Source organism: Ambystoma mexicanum, chromosome 7q (assembly GCF_040938575.1).
Source record: "Ambystoma mexicanum isolate Mex_15411 chromosome 7q, UKY_AmexF1_1, whole genome shotgun sequence".
Taxonomy (NCBI): domain Eukaryota; kingdom Metazoa; phylum Chordata; class Amphibia; order Caudata; family Ambystomatidae; genus Ambystoma; species Ambystoma mexicanum.
Genome location: NC_090941.1, coordinates 15,022,223 through 15,035,932, shown reverse-complemented (window position 1 = coordinate 15,035,932; position 13,710 = coordinate 15,022,223). Strand labels below are relative to the sequence as shown.

The window sequence follows — 13,710 nt, the reverse complement described above, 5'->3', positions numbered from 1 at the left end:
GTTGCTTGTACTAGATTGCACAAGTCTACATTGTGAGCTGCGTGGTTAGCCAATGCCCCCTCCTTGCTCCCCCTACCACCTCATCTCTTAGCACCCGTGTAGTTTCCTACATGTGTGCAAAGAGTGTGGGATTTCTTAATATGAAACTTACCTTACCAGTGCTGCACTGTGCTGTCATCCAGGAAGCCCATTTTCAATGCTTATGACATCCAACGTCATCAACTTTGAAAATGGACTTCCTGTGCAACAGCACTGCACAGTTTTGGGCCGTGCTTCAAATATGCGTTTTTTCTTTATCTTATAAACACCATTAGCACCTGTGTAGCTAACAGTGCTACGCTGAAGACACACAACTCATCTTCAAACATCAAACTGATGCCCTTGCACCTTCCTTCATCCCTGACTGCCTTTCTGGTATTGAGGCCTGGTGAACTGCTAATGGCCTCTGCCTGAACGCTAGCAAAACAGAGATTCTCCCTATTGGGTCCCCTGCACCCTACTTCTTCCCTTCGCTCTGGCCTTCCTTCATGGGCTCTCCCCCTGCCCCCTTGTTATGACCGTCTCTTGGTCATAGGGTTCACTCCAAGGGACACTCAGGATACACAGGCCAGGTACGCATGGTGATCTAACTGCCTGGGTTAGAACCCATTCAACTCCAAACATGCTAATCTCACACTCCAGACTCACAGCCTACATTCTGATAGTGACATCAATCCTGGTTCAGTACAGATGCAAGTATAAGAGCCAACCCTAACACCTCCTTTCCTACAACAAACAAACACACCTCAAACACACATGGAGGAAGCAACACTAACACCTCCTCCTCTTGCATAAAGAACAACACACTCTATCAAAACAACAAAACACACCTCACTCTCAACAGGGTTCCGCTAACCCCAGAGATTGAACAAACAGGCATAACTAACATCCTACGACAGTCCCAGCCGCCACAACTAACAGTCCTAACCAATCAAAACATCACAAATCAACTTCCGTTCTCCCCTGCCACAAAGGAACCTCGAACTGCCACTTTCGAGCACTAACCGCCCACCTCGGCAAACAAACCAAAACACTACCAAGACCAACCAAACACAAAGCTCCATCCGTTCCTCCCTGCCACAAAGGAACCTCGAACTGCCACATCCGAGCACTAACTCCAAAACCCGGGAAAAACCAGGTACTGTCGTAACAAGGCGAGATACTCACTAACAACCCAACAATCTACCCGGGTCACCAAGAAACCACAGTCACAACTCATACCACTGTCAAATCCAATCCGAAATTCAAGCAACACAGACACTCCAAAACACCAATCACTCACCGCATCACACCGATAAAGGGAAGGCAACCAGCCGTCACTAAACAACCACCACCAGCATAACGCTACAAATGTTGGCCAGACAAATTAGTCCATCAAACCAATCACAGCCCCAAAATGAACACAGCTGCAGATGAAACGTTGCCAGGCTTCTGAAATTAATCAAGAGCGGACTCAAGAACAATTCCAGAAGTCACCTAAAGTTAAAAAAAACACTAAATGCAATGTCACTTGCATCTTCAGAATTCCAAGAAATCCCTGGACCTTAACAACTCCAAGGTCACCAAAAACATCAAAGCTTCACACAGCTTCAAGTAAACTCTGCAGAGCTACACACCATCAACAACAACATAGAAGCTTCACACAGCTTCAGGCACTAGTCCCCTGCTAGATGCCTCTGGACTGCTCCGCAGAGCCACAACCCAAAACAACATAAAAGCTTCACTAAGCTTCACATGAACTCCTCAGAGCCACCAATCATCACAACAACACAGCTTCGCAAAGCTTATGGTACTAGTCTCCTACTAGATACCTCTGGGCCCCTCAGAGTCACTAACCAATTCATCAAAGCTCCAACAAGCTTCTATATTAGCCTACCACTAGTTACATCACTGACCCCGCAGGGCCTCAAAACACCAAACACCTCCAACTCCCCAGAGTCCCCTGACCAACCCTGGTCATGTACATCAATTAAAATACATTCCAAAACCCCCTAAAAGATTTCAAAACCAAACACTGGTCATGCACCAACACTAACACATTTACATACTACTCCAACACACACATGAAATACAGGATGCTCAAAATACAGACAACCCCCACATAGAATGTTAACTGCTAAGGAGCGCTGCAGTCACTCTAGCAGTCATCATGGGTTGCACATCCATACACGCACAAACAAAACATCACGCCTACAATGCCTCAAAAATGGTTATAGTAAGCATTGCAATGACATATCAATAATCACATTATAAATTGCAGATCTCATTTCCTGAAAGTCCATGTTGCCAAAGCATGGACAAATCTAAATGCTTTAATGCCTCAAAGATTGTGGTAACCATTAATGAACAACATTACTCTTATTGTGCTTTAAGATCACAAATCTCACACCACACATACACAAGCAAAACATAGTGTTAGAATGATCAGAACATTGAAACATAGTACATCCAAGTGACATTTTCTAAAAGTCCATGTCTCCATTAAACAGGCAACCTAATATGTTAAAATGCCTCGAAACGTTATACTAAGCATAATAGGATCAACACCATTTGATTGTCCACCTCAATCAACCTCATATGTGCCACTCACACACAACCCCTGTCACAACACAAATGTGGAAACCGACTTTAAATGAGACCTAAACGTCCATGTTGCCAACTGTAAAACCAACCTGCAATGCCTCAAAATGGTTACATCTAAAATAAAATGCATCTCCTGTTCTCAGTGCAACATCATTCTCACTAATACTTCTCATGTTAATTCACTACTACTGCACAACAGCACTTTCAGTTACAACTTGTCACATCGTTGCTCAATCCATTATGACATTTTACTTTTAAATGAAACTCCAAAATGCATCTCCTTTTCTCAGTGCAACATCATTCTCACTAATACTTCTCATGTTAATTCACTACTAATGCACAACAGTACTCTTCAGTCACAACTTGTCACATCGTTGCTCAATCCATTATAACATTTTACTTTTCAAATGAAACTCCAAAATTTCTTCTGCAAGTGTAAACTAATCATCCACAAAAACTACTATCATACCCAAACACAAACAGTAACCGTTTTCTCATTGCGTGGTCCCCACTTCAGACCAAATCAGCATAGCGTCTATATCATTAAAACATTTAGCCTTACAGGTGCATAAAAAGGCACAATTACGCTTACTTGGCATGGAAATTACACTTCCCCTTTTTAAATAATGCTTGCATAGTCACTCAGGGAATGGTGGCACACTTGGGCAGCCTCATGCAACCCTGCCAATTTCTCCTCATGCGCCAGGGGGCCTGCACCTGGCAGACTCCAACAGGCCATCCTTGCCCCAGGCTCCATGGGGCAGGATGCTTCTGACACCCCTGGGTGGGCGCCTCCAACAGCCCTGGGGGCTGACTAAAGCAGTACCGGGTGGCTGACTCAAACAGCAGGGCTGACTCAAACAGCCCTCGGTGCTTTCCATTTCTCCAGACTCTTGGACAGCCTCTAATGACTCCTGGCCTCAAACAGGGCACTCTCCCTTCTTCCCAGGGGTCTCCTCTGACAGGCTGTCCCTTCCAGCCCTTGGTGCTTTCCATTTCTCCAGACTCTTGGACAGCATCTAATGACTTCTGGCCTCAAACAGGGCACTCTCCCTTCTTCCCAGGGGTCTCCTCTGACAGGCTGTCCTTTCCAGCCCTGGTGGACTGGCTCAAACAGCCCTGGGTGGTGGGCGCAAACAGTCTATGGGGGGCAGTGGGCTCTCCCTCTCTCCTTGCATTCACTTGTCCTCTTGCATGCACCCCCCACAGCAGAGTCTCTTCTCCTCTCTCACATAACATCACACATGTACCTGTATCTCCTTTTGCTTCACTTGCTGTCCACATCAAGGTCCTCCTTCACCATACCTTGGACCATCCTCGTCGCCAATTGTTATGACCGTCTTTTGGTCATAGGGACACTCAGGATACACAGGCCAGGTACGCATGGTGGTTACTTTATTAGGGTTCTTCTGTTACAAGGATCAAATGTCATCATAGTTATTAGGAGATAAAGAGGAAGGGGACAGGAGCCCACTGGCTCCCACCACCCAGGCTCACTTAATCTAACTGTCTGGGTTAGAACCCATTCAACTCCAAACATTCTAATCTCACACTCCAGACTCACAGCCTACATTCTGATGGTGATATCAATCCTGGCTCAGCACACATGCAAGTATAACAGCCAACCCTAACACCCCTCCACTGAAACCAGGAATCTTGGAGTCATCTTTGACTCCTCCCTTTCCTTCATCCCTCATATTCAGGACATTTTCACGAAGTCCCACGTTCAGCTCTTCCTTCTCAAAGGAACTCTACCCTTCCTCACCTTCCCCTCAATGTTACCCATGCTCTGGTTCTCTCCAGGCTAGACTACTGCAACAGCCTCCTCCTTAATCTTCCTTCAATCACCCTGCGACACATCCAGCTAACCCAGAATAGGGCAGCAAGACTTATCCTTGGCCTCAAGCCCAGTGACCGCATCTGCCCTGCCTTACAATGCCGTTACTGGCTCCCAGTCTCTGCATGGATTACATTCAAATCCCTCTATACCACCCACAAAGCTATCTGGGGCCGGGGACCAAGGTATCTCAATGTCCCCTGACGAAATACTCCACTTTTAGACTCCTGCGTTTCTCTGGCACCAACTCCCTTCGTGTGAAGCGGTTTGCTAAACAGAGTGCGGGTGGTCGATCACTTTCCTCTGTGGGCTCCCTTCTGTGGAATAGCCTCCCTCTCCCTCTGTGTCTTAAGCAGGACCTCGAGTTCCGAAAAAGTCTCAAGACCTTTCTCTTTACCTCTTCCTTCTCCTCCCTGCTAATCATGCAGCAGCATGACTGATGTGCAGAGCCAGTATGTATCCTTGGGGCGCCGACCCCTGACATCTCTTATCCCAGCCTCTGTCAATTTACTGCACTTGCTTAGGCCTCCCCTCCCCATGGGAGGTTGTGCTTAATTTTCTTTTCTTAGAACTTCATCCCAAGCACTTCTCCATGAGCACCTTTTCCTTACCGTCCCCTCCCCTCTGCACTTGCACGTTCTGAACACTCACAAGGCATTGCAGGCTTGTCTCCCCTCCCTGATATTCTCATGATTTGTTTGCACCATTCATTCAATTATTCATCATTGTTGTAATTCATTGTATACCTTCCCCTGTCCCCACCCTGTTGCCCTGTGGGAGCTGTGGAACAGTTGTGCTAATTGTACAAGCGCCTAACAAGTGACCAATAAATAAATGGATGCTATTGGCGATATGCCCCTCTGTGGTGGTCCGACCTTTTCGGTAACGGCACTGCTGACCTCGTTAAGGGACCGCAGGTCCTTAAATTGGGCAGCAGGCCTTTACCTAAAGTCTACCAGCCGCCTCGAGGCATACTGCCTCAATATGAAGTACTTAAATCCCCCAAACCAGTCGGAATCGTAATTCTGCCTGTTACTACTTCTATACCACACTTAAAACCATTGCCATAATGAAGAACTTTCTGAGCACAAACTGTTAAAAATGGCCAGGAAACTGAACCTTCAGCAATTCAATTTCCGAATACCTGACAATTGGACATTACTGGGCTAAGTGTCTTTGATAAAAGACATCTCTAATGAGGAAAAAAGTTTATATGTAAAAATGCGAGTTTGTGAATATCAAATTCATCAGCCATTAACGCAGATAGTTTAAAGCGAATTACAGCGCTTTATACGTCTCTGCTCCTGAAACGCTGCATAAAAGTGAGAGGGAATTTTACTGGAAGCGTTCATCAACTGGCAGAGAAAGCTAATACAGAATAGAAATATCACAAGTGTTTCAAGGAAAATATTTGGACCAGAAATAAACACTATGGACACTTCCGGGTATGTAATCAACAATGGCAGGGCTACTCATTATGAGAACATGAACACAAATAAAAAATCCACCTTGGGAAGAATGCTGAATGACTCATATAAAGTCGCAGAGACAGAAAAAGGAAACATGCACGTACAATACAGAGCAAGCCCGGGCCCCAAAGGGGAGCCTACCCATTTTCTCGATTGACTATTATCATAATGCGGCCAGGAAGTCATTAATGGCATAATCTGTTACATTCAATATAAAGTGTCCTAGCAGATGCTAGATGGGCGTGGTCTGACACAGTTTAAAACGCGCAGAAGCCTCTCTTCCGAGAGAAAGGTAACGCAGCCCCTCGATGGGCTGCGTGTTCATGTGCGCAGCTGCGCATTGTTTACCTTGCTCCAAGCAACCTCTGCCTCCAGATTGATGGGCATCCCTTCCCCCGCTGATCTCTTTGTCACTTCTGAATCTGTCACTGACAGCCATTCTGTCAGAGTGCTCATTTCTTTCCGTAGCTTCCGGGACAATTTCAAACATTTCTCCAAGGCCTGCTTTCCTTCTGTCACCTGAAGAAGAGGAACAAATTGATTTTAATGGGTTTCAAGGTTACAAGGCTTTTCAATTATATTCTCATATTTTACAAGGCAGCATAAAATAGATGGGACTTTTTTTTACGTAAAAGTGCCATGTTCTACTTTCACACTGCTCCGGTGTATTGTTCGAATGGGATACACAAAGTACACACTTAATGGGAAGCAAACAGACTCACAGCGGGACGGAATGAGGGTGTTGCAGGTTGCAAACAGAGCTAGCTAGGGACAGTGGGAGGAGGGGAGATCAGGAGGGGGGAGCGTTTGAGCGATCAGTGATTGGCGACATGTTGTTTTAAGAGAAAGCTCTTCAGCATGCTTTTCATATGCTTTATTTTTCATTTTTTTCTATTTATTAGTGCTTTCGGAATACATTTCTCGATCTTTTAGACTTTAAAATGTATTTAAAGATTAAATAACATTTCAAACAATTCATTATACTTATTCGGACAGAACCTTTGCTTTGAAAATAGAGCATGCAACAGCAGATTGCTCTCTTAAAGATAGCATATACGTGGGTAAGTAATATCCATCGCATAGCTTCAAGAAGAGTTTGTCTGCCGCTCCCAATGAATTCGGATGACTCCCTGAATGATTTGTGAAGATACCCGATGGTCTATGGGCTCCTATAACCCAGTTAGGTAATACCCCAGGGCAACAATTAGAAGGCTGAGCGAAGCAAGGGCTTTAACTTGAGCCCCGGGGCATTGCCTCACCGGTATTGCCTTCCTCCGAGGGTTATAGTGCTATTAGTACCCCGGCACATTGTACCAGTGTATTAATAGTATTTTTCTTAAAAGCTGCCAAACGGATTGTTTGCCGTTTCTGAGCTTGCAATAAAACTACAAATAAAATATGGCTGACATGGATCGGGGAGAAGGGAACTACTTTTAGTCCATTCTCCCTTTCCATGGCAGCCATTCAGGAGTCAGAGTTGCACCGGGAAGACAACTGTTCCCGGCGCCATCTAACGACAATGCATGCAATGCACGCAAGGTAAGTGGGAACAGAGTGGGGGTGATTAAATATGTGGCAAAGGGGTTTGGGGGTGATGGGTACACAGGGGTCGGCTGGGCCCAGAAAGTGCACTTGCCTGATTCCCGGTGAGGAAAGATGGTGGTGTCCTGCTCTAAGCAGTGTGATGAATCCTGCAGAGTCATCACTAATCCAAGCCTAAAGTCTCCTCCCATGTGGCAAGGGGAAGGTAGTCGCTACCTTATCCTGACTCTGGGGGTGGCAATATGAGGGAGTATCACATGGGAGGAGATGGCTGACAGGGAGATGTGATGACTTCTGTAGGAGAGATGCAGTACTCTTCTTTATGAGAAGAGGAAAACCCCATAGTCCCTAAATACCTAAAGGCATGTTGGTATTTTTCAAATCCTTCCCATGTTAAAAACCAAACCACTCTGTATGAACAACCGCCCCAGCAGAATAACATTTACTCCTCAGTTATGCATAGTTTACATCCAACATCCCTTGATTGCAAATACTTTTATTTTGATAGGCGTTCTGAGCAAAACTTCACTACACATAGTGTTCACATATCCTCCTCTGGTTCTGAGAATCAGAATTCTAACAAGTATTTAAAACAATATTGTCTTGAGAAGTCTAGAATATATATGGACTCCAATTCCCCTAACAGCTGACGTACTGCGATGCAGAAGAACAAAGAGTCAATGGGGAGGAAATGCAAGTTTGAACAATAAGTGCAAACCAGTTGTTCAAAAAAGAATCAGCTGTGTGGGAAATTTAAACCTGAAGGTTAGCTGCAGCTGGAAGATCAAAAAGGAAGCAATGAGAGAGGCTGCAGAGTATGCTGAGTGGAAAGTGAGACTGGTAGCAGAGGCAGTCCACAGAAGAAGAGACACAAGGAGAGCATAGCATGTCTACCTGCACCAGGTTGGCAGCTTTCTAAACCAGAGAAGAGAGACTCTGGTAGAGAGAAGGTGAATGAAGTGCAGCACAGACAGGGGAGAGGAGGCCCTATAGAGCCGTGCAGGTTCTGGTGGCGAAGGAAACACATGCTGATGCAGGAACCAAATGAAACTGTGCTCAGACGGGAAACCCAGCCCTGTGATAGACTCTTGCAGCAACAGCACAACATACACGTGAATCAGTCTGGGAGTATGAGGGGCCCCATAACGAGCAAAACTGTGGACAAATATATGAAGGATATTTTGCAATATCGACTGAAGCAAATTAACAAGAGGCAAACATGGTAGAATTCTCCTGACATGAGATGTCAGTTGCGGAAAACCTAGAACCAGAATTGCCATAAGCCAAAAAACATTGGGGAAAAGATAAGACAAAAGTTGTGCAGTTCTTCTGATATGAGATGTCAGTTGGGGGAAATCTGGAACAAGCATTGCCAATAATCAAGACAGATTGAAAGAAAGGTTGGCAGATAGAGCTTGAACAACCCCTCATATATGGAATGTCTGTATGGGGGGAATTTGTGCAAGTAGCCACTGAAGTCAACAAGTGTGCTATTGAAGAAATATTATTGTGTAAAAATTAAAGTGGAAGGAAGATTGCAAAAAGACCTGATAAGAGCATCAGGTAAGGTCCCTTTTTGGAAAAGACATATTCCTGACACAAGAGTAGCAGGAGATCTGTGCAAGTCAAAAAGGATATATTCCTGGCAGGAGACTATATCAGGATACCAAAGGATTAAGTTGAACAATTCCTGGCAGGGGAGTATACCAGCAGCAGAATAATCCCATGAAAGAGACATTTGGTTTTGCCATCCTGAGAAAAGTGTTCTATGAAAGAGACATTTTGGTTTTGCCATCGTAAGATAAGTGTTCTGTGGAAACAACATGGGTTTTGCTATTCTGACAAAGTGTTCTATGGATGAGTCATTTTTGCTTTGCAAATCCAAGGTAGACATTTTCTTTGTGAAAAAGACATTTTCATTCACTTGGGACAGAACCTTTTTGGAACATACTTCCAATTGGTTGAGGGGAAGGGAACCAACTCCTGAAGGTAAAGATTGATTTGTTGGATTTACTTATTTGAAGATTCACACACTTTATTTTGGAACTAGGGAAATTTGACCTACACGTATTTTTGTATATGTTAGAGTGAGTGTCAGATTTGGACACAAAGTCAAATTGCTTTAGTTTTAGTTTCATAGGAAGGGACATTCTTACAACAATAGGGACAAATAGGCCTTTATTGCACCCTTTTTTAAAAATAAACATGGCAAATGTTGAGAACCTTACAACTTTGTGTCTGTGTGAATAATTCGACCATCCACACAGGAAAAGTAGGCTCACCGGGGCTTTTTTTGTTTGTTTAACAAAAAATGAATGATGGGGGCATTCCCGCACACATTTTCTACACTCACTGCACAGAAGAAAAATAGTCATGTACTCTGGGAGGACACAGCTTACCAGCGCTGCCCTCCCCTGTCATGCGTAGCTGATACCTGACAGCTGTGGGTACATCCAAAGCCTTTGGCCAGGGGCAGCATGATAAGAATGTCAAGGCCCCATGGATATGCATTGCCATTGTGAGACTTTAGTGGTGGCGGAGAATACTGAAGAATGTTAATAAGCAGGCCTCAGGGAAGGCATGGGTGCACAGAGTGACAATGGAGACCAACCGCCAGACACCTCTTTGTAATGCAATTTGTAGACTTGGTACTAACTCCTTTCATAGCAGGGAGTATGTGAATTGTAGGAGATGAAAGTCTGCCTGCAACCCCCTACTTCAAACGATGCCCATGGTCCGGAGACACTTTGATTTACAGCAGACAGGAAGATGGGTGGGACTGAGAAGTATATGTTGTCATCCTTCCCCAGTCTGTTGCCAAGGCCCTGGTTCTAACCTGAAGCATCACTGAAGATTGTTGGTGGGGACCCAGGATTGGTCCATTAAGGTGGGCTTAGCCTACACCAATCGCTAGGGCCCATTTGGCTTTAAAAGAGGGCTGAACCGCTTACTGGTCAGATCATATGAAGACTTCCCAAGGAGTAAGAAGAAGGACTCATTTGGACCTGAGCTGAAGGTACAGGCTACCTTGCATCTTCCGCCAGTGAAGGAAGGCCAGGAGTTCCAAGAGGGAAGCAAGATCCCTCCCCTAAATATCTCCCAGGGAACAGAGGGAGATACCGGACACAGAGGACCGTCCAGCAGCTCCAAAACCGGTACCTAGCAAGCACACAGCATGTCCTGCTAGGTTCTGACAGCAAGCTTCCTAGGTGGGAAGTGCTGGAGAGTTTATGGACAAAGAACAAAGCCATTGCCTGCTAACACCCTCCTGAGCTTTGGGCTAGCTGCCTTGAAAGGACACAAGCCCTTTGAAGAAGTTAAGAGGAGTGCCACACAAGCATCATCGAGCATTCATCTTTTTAAGGACAATTTCCAGACAGTCGAGTCTTCAAACTGCATCTGGCTGCACCGCTAACTGGTGCCATGCCGCAGTCACCAGAGCAGTCTGAGACGCCTCAATCAGCATTCCAGATCTGCCAACCAGAACAGAAACAATGATTCTTGGCCCTGAGCCACCGTGCCGGACAGCCTGCAGATGTTTGTCCAGCCTTGCTTGCTGCACTGTCGTCCTGGTACCCACAGCTGTCTCCTGCCACTTACTTTGTCTCATGGGCTGCAAAGCACCCTGGAACTGCCTCGATGCTTTCGAGCGCCAAGAACTTCTTCAGCACCAGGTACATTGTGATTCTTCCCCGCTGGTCCTTACCCAAAGGCCCCTAGAGACAGTTACGACCCTTTGGCCCAATAGTGCTGGAACCAAATGATCTTGAACTATAAGACTGATTACTTTACCAACTACCCTCCTGTCAGTATCCATATTGCATTCCTTTCCTTTGTGAAACTGTCTGTCCTCTGTGTTCCTTCCCAGTGTGGGTTGTAAATGTAGTGTGCTAAAACTGTCTGTTGTAGTAATAATAAAGTAGATATTTTTATACAACCTTGACTGGACAGTCCCTTTTATCATTGGGTAATAATTACATTTTCGCTGTGTTGCAACTAACCAACGATCCATGATCTCTGGAGATGAACCTGCCGTTCCATCCACGCTACCAAAATTGGAAAAGGAGGTCTTATAATTTACTTGTATTCCAATCTGTTCAGATCCCTTCTGGTGTACTAGAGGTGTGAGGTTGATTGATGGTTTAGAAACCGATATTCATCCCTGGACCTCTGGTGCCCTAGAAGTTGATTTGTCACAGTATGTCTCTCATTTCTGATCCCTCACAGTAGGCTTCGAAGGGGGTCTTTACCAGTCTGGTAAAGAACCCGTTCTGAGCCTCCTCATTGGCCTGGAGGCTGTTATCCCCCTACCCGCTCTTCGCCAGGTACTAATATTGCATTATGCCATGACTTTATTTTGAATTCACCAATACAATAATTTACTGCAGCAGAGATGGTCTGTGGCAGCAATAATAAAAAACATGGCAGCAGCCTTTGGAAAGCAGGCACAATCTGCAATGATTCCTGCTTTTCCACCCACAGAAATCTGATGTGGGTGGGCAGTCTTTCGGATTACCGGCATGGAGCAGTCTTCCAACAGTGTCTCCCTCTGGGTGCAGGAATCTGAACCAAAATGGCATGGATCCAGCAAAACCAACAAAAACATGATTTCTGTGGGTTTTCATGCATCTGCACCCTGTTGTACCTTGTGGAAAATGAGGAACTCAGTGGTGAAATAAAAGAAATTCCCTTACAATCGGGATTCTGCATAAACTTTGGGTTTAGATTATGTATGTTATGCATTGTATGTGAGCATAATACTCTTTTCATAAATATGGAGTTCTAACTATGAAATTAATAGGAGGCAGGATAACATTCTCGCTAACCCTGTGTCCTCTATGTCCAGCAATGAGTACTGTTTTTCACAAGTATATAGCACACAGTAACAAATAGGTTTGAAATATATTCACTTTGGGACAAACTGAGCTTTCCTCTTTGACAAATTCATGTTCACTTCCCCTCATTTTGGACTTGGACGAAATTGGGAAACAGTGCTGATACATGGAGTGTTCACTGTAGGAAGTAAGTGGGGCCTTTTCTAGAGCATGCACATTCGTTACACCCGGTTCCCACTTCAGTATGTAATTTGGAGTGGGTTCTGTGCAATATTTTTAACCAAGTCATCCCTTGCTCAGTGATGGTAAACCATTCTTCCCAGTCCTAATGCAGCCCAGTCCCTAACTCTGCTGCTTTATGCAATGCGTTCTTGCTTTAGGGAACCTGTCCATTAGCAGCAGCTTTGACTGCTGACTTTTCAGTTCTTGATTGTGAGGTCTATTGTGCATGCACTCTGGGCAAGTGATACATTGGGAGATGCAATTAACATGTTGCAGTGCCCCCATTCTTTACTGCAGGGCCAGCAAAGGGACCCAGCACCTTGTGGAAGATTGCACATGTCTGCAGGTCTTCAAAATTGCAGGTGGGTTCTGTAAATATGTGGCCACTTCTAAACCAGTCTCATTTGATCCATATTGCCCAAGTAGAAAACAATAGAGGGACTGGCAAGAAGCGTTAGGAGCCTGGGTGCAGATAACTGTGAAAAAGCAAATCGAAAATTGGATTAACCAATCCCATTCAGTAAAGAGAAGCAACATTAGGAATAACCAATCACAATGGTTACTGAACAAATTCCACAAATTTAGAACAATATAAACGAACTCACAGCTCTTCAGTCAGGGAGGAAAAGAAGGGTGACCTAGAAAGCAGGAGCCAATAGGAGGAGACGATGACTAATGACAATGATGTGTTAGTTATAAACCACTTTCGCCACAGCACTTTGCATAGAACATATTTACATAAAATATCACCCAACGGAAGTTGGCACTCATTTATCGACCTCAGAAGAATGAAAGGCTGGGTTTGCCTGCCGGGGTCAAACCTACGACCAGCAGATCACACACAGATCGCAGCAGCAAGTGCTCAACCCGCTGAGCTATCTTATAGAAATAGCTGGTAATTGACTAGTAACGACGTTGCTGGGGTCTTCCCTAAACCTTTCCATCCTTTCTGCCAGGGATTGCTGAATGGGCTATCCAGGGCCTCTAAGGGGAAGCTCTCAAAAGAGCATGTCGACTCACAAATGGAAGGTGAGCAGTTGTAGACCTGCCATTTAGCCTATGCAGGGGAATACTTCCTAGTAGGGGATCGCTAAAGAAGCAGGCTTAACACTAAACCTCTGAGACTGAGACTCTGAGACTGAGACTGAGACTCTGACTCTGAGACTGAGTTCAACTAGTGAGC

At 45.0% G+C, this 13,710-nt stretch overlaps 1 protein-coding gene across 9 annotated transcripts in view; it reads right to left on the bottom strand.

Annotated features, from left to right (window-relative positions):
• Positions 1 to 13,710, bottom strand: part of DMD (dystrophin) — a 7,616,828-nt gene that overhangs the window by 4,591,757 nt on the left and 3,011,361 nt on the right. For all 9 annotated transcript variants that reach the window (XM_069639082.1, XM_069639084.1, XM_069639079.1 and 6 more), the window contains one exon: positions 6,277 to 6,447. In XM_069639082.1, coding sequence (XP_069495183.1) covers positions 6,277 to 6,447 — 171 coding nt within the window. The remainder of the gene's footprint in view (positions 1 to 6,276; positions 6,448 to 13,710) is intronic.